An 8829-nucleotide genomic window follows, 5' to 3' on the forward strand; every position below is an offset into this window, starting at 1 on the left:
CAACCTCCCTTGCCATGTGTCAACTGGAAAGCGGATCAATAAGTAAACTGCACAAAAATCCTCCGAGTAACAAATCCCTTGCTTTGTCTCAACCAGACAACAAGATAACAGAAAAATCTAATATACAGCGAAAATGTTGTTGATGATGAGACAATGCAGGAGCTATCCCTTAGCAGTGTGCCACCCCCCCAAATAGAAAGAAACAAAATATTTTACTTATGTTACCCAATTTATGTGCACTTGTTTCATTTCAGCTCTGTGTGAGAGTCTTTACTACGTTTTGCTGTCATTTACAGTCGTGGTCAAATAATAAACTACCTCATTATTCGTAAAACTTAAAGCCACTTTGACCAACACCACAACAAGCTGCCAATAATACACTTCTGACAGATTATTGCCTTTTTAGTTGATATAGCCTAGCTAACGTGATAGCAAAGAGTTGCCTCTTTATGTCATGGTTTTGGGTTTGCGTTTTGTTATTTCCTGTTTTATTTTGAAATAGTCTCCTTCCCTCAAGTGTCTTTTAGTTTTGCTTCCTGTCTTTGATTGCTTTGATTGTTTTCACCTGTGTCTTGATCAGTTTCACCTGTGTCTCGTTGGCTCCCTAACCTAAGTGTATTTAAGTCTGTGTCCTTCCTTTGTCAGTTCGTCCCCGTTGCTATGTTGGCTCTGTCTTGTCTGCCTTCTGGGACTTATGTCTGCCTGCCAGCTTACCTGTGCACCTGTCTGCCTTGTTGATGTTGATTAGAGCAGCTTTAATTATAACTATCATAAATAATTAAGACCATCACTGTAAAGACTGGCAGCCTCTTCACTGCCTTAGCTTGTGTGACACAGAAACCTTGTGGTTTGATGTATGGCCCACAACAGGAACAGTTTCATTTAGTTTCATTTTGAAAGTAATGCATTGCTCTATTCCAGTTACAATGTCTCACAGCAAACATTAGCTGAAATGGTCCGAAGACATATTGGCTATTATCATCTCGTATCCTGTTTCTCGCTCTCCAAAACAGAGCCATGCCAGGGAGGAGGTGGGGAGAGAAGCTGAAAAATCCTTGACAGGAAGCATCGGGGTTCATGGAAGACACGATCTTAATGCTTCGAGGAAAAAAAACATGTACTGTTTGTTTTTCTCAGTCTAAACAACATATGTGATCTACCACTAAGACATCCACATATTTCTTATTGGATTTAGATAAACTGGTTGACAAAGGCACCAGAGGACAGATGCCATGGCAGGCATTTCAGTAAGATTTGAAAGATACTGTCAAAATGTCAGCATGAGGAGCTTCTCTGCTGCTATAATTTCAACACATAATATTTCCACAGCTAAACACCTCCCGGGCTGCCTACTCTGTACTTGGCTCCAGCTCAGGACTTGACAAGGCTTCATACACACCACGCACACTGAGAATACCAAGCGCATGAGTTAGGCTGCTTTCGATCTGCCGGCCAGAAAACCGGGCTTAACCAGGATATGTGAAATCCATTTTGGGCCTGCAGTCGATCTGTCTACAGCTTGTCACAAGGAGGAGCGGTGGAACCATACACAATACACCAGTCCTGTCAAGATCACATTTGTACAAGAAAATCCTGATTTCTGTAAAATCCTCCATCTCGTAAACGAATTAGGATGTATTTTTACTGCTTTTCCAAAAGTTGTTAGTGCATCAGTGAATTTTGATTAGCATGTTTCCTTATTTAAATGTATATTGCAGTCACTTAATTAACAAAAGGCATTTGTAAAAAATGCAAATAGCACAAGCTTAGTCAAGTCACTCTGATCTTTTCACAGAGAGCCTGCTGTGTATATCCAATTAAGAAGCTTAAGGAGCTTTAATATATTTGATATTTAAGGCAGCACGCTTTGATAATAGACGTTTTAAGATGATTCAAAGATGAAGCACAGTCTGAATTAGCTAAATAAACAAACAAAATAATTCACACAGCTGAATGTCATTGAATGCATTAATACAGTCTCTAAATAGCTGCTAAAATATTAGCCTTGAGGCTTCAACTTGAGGCTGTTACCTAAAACTAGGAGGAAGTGTTGAAAAATGTAACAAATCATATAAATTGAATGCGATGCTTGCAATACCATTTACGTTTCTTTCCATCATGTTTCCTACTTTTATCTCTCAAATATGTATGTAAAACAATTTGCAAACTGCTTTAGAGCTGAATCGATTACTTGACAGACAGACAGAAAAACAGTCAGCCGCTATTTAGATAACTGACAGTTTCAGTTTTTCAAGCAAAAATTACATTTTGTGGTTCCAGCTTCTCAACCTTGGGCTCTGAGAAATTGTGATGGGCATTTGTTTCACAATTTATATTTATATTTTTTTTGTATTTCATACACTAAATGAGTAAGTGATTAATTAAAAGAATAATTGTCATCTTAATCGAAAATGAAAAAATAGTGTGTTGCAGCTGTACTCTGTTTTGCTGTATCTATACTGTATATATTAAATTTGTTGTTACTTAGTAACGCTGTCAGCGCAGAAAACTTCTTGTGAACCTTAAATGAGACGACAAGTTGCACTCTAAATAATAGCACCTTTTAAACATAATTACTTAGAAACACTGATTCATGCAGCCACAATGAGACATCATAACATCCAAATTAATTATTTGTTCTAAAATGTCAGGCAGAAACAACTTGTTCCTGGGTTTTTTTTTTGTTTTGTTTTTTGTGATACCTGATGATAATCATCCAACATAACATCACAAGTACAGACCGAATCACAGCCTCCCACTGGTGTTGACAACCCGGCCTCTGGATGCTGCAGGTGTCAGTCAGCCCCACAGCTGCTCTATAAATCTCAGCGGAGCCAACTAGCTCCCGTGAAATATGGCGGACAGGGGCCGCTATAATCATGGCCTTTCAGGAAACGCAGTTTGCTGACTAATGTGGCGGGAAGTTGAGGTCAGTGGGCGGGGTAGAATAAGCATCTAACTGTGGCGAAGTGTGGCTGTCTGATAAACTGGATGAGGTAACAAGGTAGAGAGACTGCTGGAGATGAGGCAGGGCGAGATTAAGTAATGCAGGGGTAAAGAGCTGCCTCTTACGGTGTGTCTTGTGGTATTTGTAGATTGTTTCCTCCTTTGCTTGTGGTTTATTAAGAGTGAAATCCTAAACCAGAGAATATATAAAACACGAATTTGTGGTTATAAGATGCTCCTGTTCAGCTATTTCTTTATTTGTGGTTCCCTAACATGTAGGAAAAAAAGACTGGGGGTAAAATAGCAAAAAAATCCATTATGCAAAGATAAAGTTGAAAAGGCAGGGATCAGATTATCAGTCTTATTAGCAAAGCCCCGAGGCCCCTGGGCTGATGGTTGGTCTATTTGCCTAGTTTACAGCAGGAACTGGATAGTTCCCACTGCTGTGCTGGTTTCTAGAGGTGAACCCTGCTGTCCTGTATTCCTCATGGCCTATTATTTTTCCTCTTTCTCCAAAGGCTGGTGAAGACCTTAAACTTTTACAGGTTTGGGGCATCCTACTGACCTAGTGGTTCAAATGTGTAACATATACCGTGATTAACATGTTCTGTGTTCAAGTCTGGCTGGGAAACTTTGTTGTATGCCATTTCCCATAACTCTCTCTCCCCTCATTTTTTGTCACCTCTCTGCTGCCCACTAATTAATGAGGCCATAAAATACACCCGTTCAAAACTTTTACAGGTTTGACGTGGTGACATTTGAAGAAAGACAAATTAAAGTACTGACTAATTACTGATTTATTTTGGGAAACAAAGACATCAGCATATGAAAATGACGTCTGCATAGACTCACATTATATTCTACTGTGGATCCATATTTCCTAAGCACTAATGATGCATTTAGGTACTCAGATATGTGTGTTATTTCATACTTTATTAACTAAGATTAACTAGGGCCTATAAAGGCCTAATATTCCCCATAAGTGGGTAATATTTTTCAAAACACAGCTTCTCATTCTGATTGAAGAGGAAAAAGGCTACCACTCTCTGTTATTACAAAGCAGGTCATTTATCACTGAGCTTTGGGATGGCCTCTTTCCACTTACATTTAAAGTATTCCAACGCTGCAAGCATTATGATATCCAAACAGATCAAATAAGCACCAAAGCTGCTTACAACCTGCAAAGTTATATAAGCAGAGAAAGGTGAAGAGTAAAAGCACATATCTGTTCACTGTGCAGCCCAGAAACACATAGCCAGGGGGGAAACAACAGTAGCTAAAACATAATATAATATACACAATCAATGATTTAGTGTACAGTAACCCTAAGCTTCACTTAGTGATTTGGATATTCCAAAGCTGAACCAGTGCTTTCCAAAGCACACTGTCCTGGTCTAAAACTTGGCACGATTTCACACTCAAACCCCATCTGTCTGGGGTTTGCTCCCTTTAACCCAAGTTGTAAAGTACCAACATGCAGCGAGGGTACAAAACGGCCCGCCGTCTTCGACGAGAACCAAATGACAGCCATAGTGATGTTAAATTAACAGTAGCAGCACAACCAGCGAATAGACACATGGCACCGTTTCAGTAACTCTCCGTTTAAATAAATGGTATGCCGATAAAACAGCGGAGCTGTCCTTTCAGCACCGCCGTTAGGAACACACTGAGCCGCTTCAAGACTCCTGTCCCCTCACACACAGCGAAGGAAAATCACCGCTTCGAAGAAATAAAAAAAAAAAAACTTTCACTGATACCAGCCAAAGCAAGCACCATTCTCCTGAAACCATTTGCACTTTTCAGTTTAAAGAATTCAGCAATGACATGTATTATTTCCAGGTGAAGTTAATTACAAGGAAAGGAGAAACGTTATTGGCCTACTTACCATCAATCGCCATGATGTTCTGTTTTGGCTTCCACCAAAGCCGGCGGTGAAGAAGGGGGAGCGGCCCACTGCAAGGGTGAGGGAAGGGGTAGATTCATGGTGTGGTACAGTCCATAAGACACCGGGGAGGAACTGACAGTCTGAAACAAGCGATGCACAAATATCTAAGCCAAAATTTACAGTTAAGAGAAAACAGGCTAACGTTACATAGACTGAACATGAACAGGTTTTCATAGCTCAGCAAGTGATTTGTTTTATGTGAGACAGACTATATCTAATACAGCTCAATAATGTAGTTTAGCCAACACAGAAGTTAATTTAGTTCAGCTAAAATGCATTAAAAACTGTATTCGATGCTAATACTACATAGTAATAGAATCTAGCTAATGTAGTTGTATTAGTAGACTATAGCAATGTGCTAATACAATTAATAAATGTAGTTTAGCCAACCCAAAAGTTAGTTTAGTTCAGCTAATACATTAAAAACTGTATTTTAATTTAGTTCAGCTAATACATTAAAAACTGTATTAGATGCTAATACCAATAGCATCTAGCTAATTTAGTTGCCAAGATGCCAGTACAACTAACAGAGTTACTACAATAATGTAGTACTTAGTCAACCCGAAACTCAATTTAAGTTGGCTAAGATACATTATGAACCTGTATACGATGTTGATATAATTATTAGATGCATAATAATATTTAACTGTGGTTTCATATTTTTATGTTTCAGCACAAGTACTTTGTGTAAGTTTGCTCACAATCAAGCAGTGCTGTTAGCAAGTATTCACCAGGTATTCCCCACTAGATGCTAATAGTTTACATCTTAATAATGTAGCTTAGCCAAATCAACTTTTTTGATATCTCCTAAATACAAGGCATCCTGCTTCAGTGGACTTATTAATTATCTATATTAATATCCTTCATCCTGAGCTTAATCATGTAAGTTGGTTTAGCTGAACCAAAAGTTAATTTAGCTCGGCTATGCTACATATTCAAGCTATTTTAGATGCTAATACAACATTAAAAGCTAATACAGCTTAATAATGATGCTATGTAGTTGCAAATACAATGTAGCTTAGCCAACGGAAAAGATCATTTAGGTCAGCTAAGCCACATTATTAAGCTGTATTAGAGGCTAACATGCTTATTAGAGGCCAATACAGCTTAATAATGCGGCTTAGTTTACCTAAATCAACTTGACATCTACTAAATACAAGGGATCTTCCTTTAATGGACTTTATCCCGTGTTGAATTTGAAGCTTAAAGAAAAATATGCAGAAAGTTAATGCTCAAAACACCAGCAAGGGAGATCAGCTTTGCATTTGTGAAGCCAACATTTTTATGAAGCTATATTTTTATATGTACTTCAGCAGTGGTTCTCATGCTTCACATGACTCAGTGCTGCTGGTTCACCCACTACCTTAACTGTTAATCATCCCCTGATTGCTGATGGCTGGGAAAGAGACCAGCAGGGCTCTGATTCCTGAGAACAGACCGCTGCTCTAAAAATCAACAGTAAGTGTTTGTGTCAGCCCCTCAGAACCAAAGAACAAGAGCCTCTTCCTACGCTCGCCTTGCAGACAGTCGACAGTCATACAGGAAGAAATCCATCATCACAGACCTTTTCTGATTAATATGAAAAGATGATATCTAGGAATGTAAAAGCATGTGATGGTGATTTGTTTCGCTGCAGTGTGGATCTTAAAGGTCAGGTATTAAATACAGCACTGGAATTAATTATTCAAACAGCAAACGGCATCGATGCTAATGAGAATATCTGTTCAATCCTCACCCATGCTGTTTTCCATAGCTGCTGTGCTTCCACCAGAGGTGTAGATATAGTAAATGGAGAATATATTCGAATATTACTTGCTTTGTATTGTGCATCCAATCCTACAAGCTGCACACCCCAGTATGTTACTCCTTGGGGGGAAAGAAGCTAAGTGCGACCTCCGTGTAATGGTTTTTACCTTTGCCCTGCCTGAACCTGCCTTTTGCATTAATGATACAACACAAACACAACTTATAACCTGCATGTGTTAATCTTGTAATTACTTTATTGCCTTCAGTACCCGGTATTTATTCTAGTCTGATCTGAATCGCTCTCTGTGCTGCTGCAGTCAACCCATTTCCTGTTGAGATCCATTAAACCGTCATTCATTCTATCTGCAGTAATCAAATTGTAATTTAGCTTATGCTGCTATTACCAACTTTGTAAGGCAGTCAGAAAAATACTACTGCCTGCTTGTGTTCATCTCTCAACTGAATGTAAACATACACTCCATTGTATAAAGTATCTCAGTGCATTCTTTCAACCCTCTGAAAACATGCAGCTGTTGTATTGTATGAATGTTTATAAGAACCTGTTGTTACCATACAATTGCAAAACCCATTAAATTTCATTTTGAGGCTTAATTTACGCTCACATGCCGTCATCAGGTTGCTATGGATACATACAGCAGCTGCTGAGCTCTACCTTGTGATTCCCTGTCAAAAACATGGGTAAATGTTACGCAGGCGATGCATTTGTAACAAACTATCTCTGTATCCTCACTCTGTTGTGCCTCTAATTTTAGAATCCTCATTTTCAATTAAACAGAGCCGTGTATTACAGTATTTACACAGGGGATTATATACTTGTGTATACACTGACACACATCAATTACATATCTGAGAAACACTTTGTAATATCATCTGACATGCAGTTTAAATAGCGTTACCTATACATGAAAGTTGTCTAATAGAAGAGAGCGATGGCTGATCAAAGCCTCACAATGCTCAGGGAGGAAATCATTTCCTCAGTGCAGCAAAATGATGCCTGATATTTGTGACATGCTGCAAACTGTGAGATTAATCAGCTTCATGAAGTTAAGATTTCTAAAATCTAACTGTAATCATCTCTTTTGCTGACTGACATCCATCTCGTCTTTCATGTCAACATTCTGAGGTGTCTTTCACTTCTCATTTGCTCAAATAAGCAGGTGCATCATTCAACACAAAGAATGTCAATTCACTAATAATGGATACATACAAATTATTAGATAAATACAACTATTAAGACAGCATTAAGCTGCTTTACATCCCTTGGTCAACATTTTTGCTTGTAACCGCTTAATATGAAAACATCTCCTTGCGACCAGTTGTCATGGGTTGCACATCTACAAGTTGTGATTTTCTCCTCTCAGATTCAGAAGTAAAGATTAGAGAAAAGTCAGAAACAGAAACATAATTTTGTGCATGACAAGTTTAGTTTTTTCTCAGTTTCTACCTGAGCAATCAACAGCTTGTAAGGGTCCCGACCCCCAGCTTGGAAACCAGCGCTCTAAAGCATCATGAGATGCAGACGGAGAGTTTGCAGGAAAATGATTTGAAGTGATTAAAACAGAAACTGTGTGCAACAGTGCATGTTTGAACGAGACAGCAATAGTAAAGCGAGTACCTGCTATCTAACCTGCAAGGTGACATTATCTGATTACAAAATGTATCTGACGATGATGTATCATGATGACATGGTAACTTCCCGTCGAAATCACAATGGAAATGAACTGGGCCTTTTACAAACGTACATGTTTAATTTGACACCTTTAGCCATATCTCAGCTAACAGCCATGTAGCATGTTAGCTAACATCTTAACTAATTACCAAAACATGTTAGATTAATATTATTGGCTTCAAATGCAAGCTTAGCCCAGCAGGCTTAACCTCGTCCCCATGACCTTTACATTTTTGTTAATTACTGTCACTATCGCCATATGATCTGTATATAATGTCTCACTATTCCCATTACTTATACCTGCACTATATTTTGCCTACTGTAACTGCTGCACATGTTCATACTGTTTACTGTATATATCGTAGCGTATCCATGTCTATCCCCTACTGTTTATTCTGTTTATTACCTCTATACATATGTACATTATACTGTAATTTACTGCTTTTTGCACTCCTGGTTAGATGCTGAACTGCATTTTGTTGTCTCAGTACTTGTGCTCTGC

The 8829-nt window shown here is 38.6% G+C and overlaps 1 protein-coding gene across 6 annotated transcripts in view; it reads right to left on the reverse strand.

Annotated features, from left to right (window-relative positions):
• Positions 1 to 4966, reverse strand: part of syt14a (synaptotagmin XIVa) — a 47337-nt gene extending 42371 nt beyond the window's left edge. For 3 of the 6 annotated variants that reach the window (XM_044167050.1, XM_044167048.1, XM_044167047.1), the window contains exons 1-2: positions 4832 to 4884; positions 4052 to 4124 (exon numbers count right to left, since the gene is read on the reverse strand). In XM_044167050.1, coding sequence (XP_044022985.1) covers positions 4052 to 4124; positions 4832 to 4834 — 76 coding nt within the window. In that variant the 5' untranslated portion in view covers positions 4835 to 4884. Of the gene's footprint in view, positions 1 to 4051; positions 4125 to 4831 lie in introns of those variants that run through there. The other 3 variants (XM_044167051.1, XM_044167049.1, XM_044167052.1) reach the window with 3 other exon arrangements.
• Between the last annotated feature and the right edge of the window lie 3863 nt (positions 4967 to 8829).

Source organism: Siniperca chuatsi, linkage group LG15 (assembly GCF_020085105.1).
Source record: "Siniperca chuatsi isolate FFG_IHB_CAS linkage group LG15, ASM2008510v1, whole genome shotgun sequence".
In the NCBI taxonomy this organism is placed as follows: domain Eukaryota; kingdom Metazoa; phylum Chordata; class Actinopteri; order Centrarchiformes; family Sinipercidae; genus Siniperca; species Siniperca chuatsi.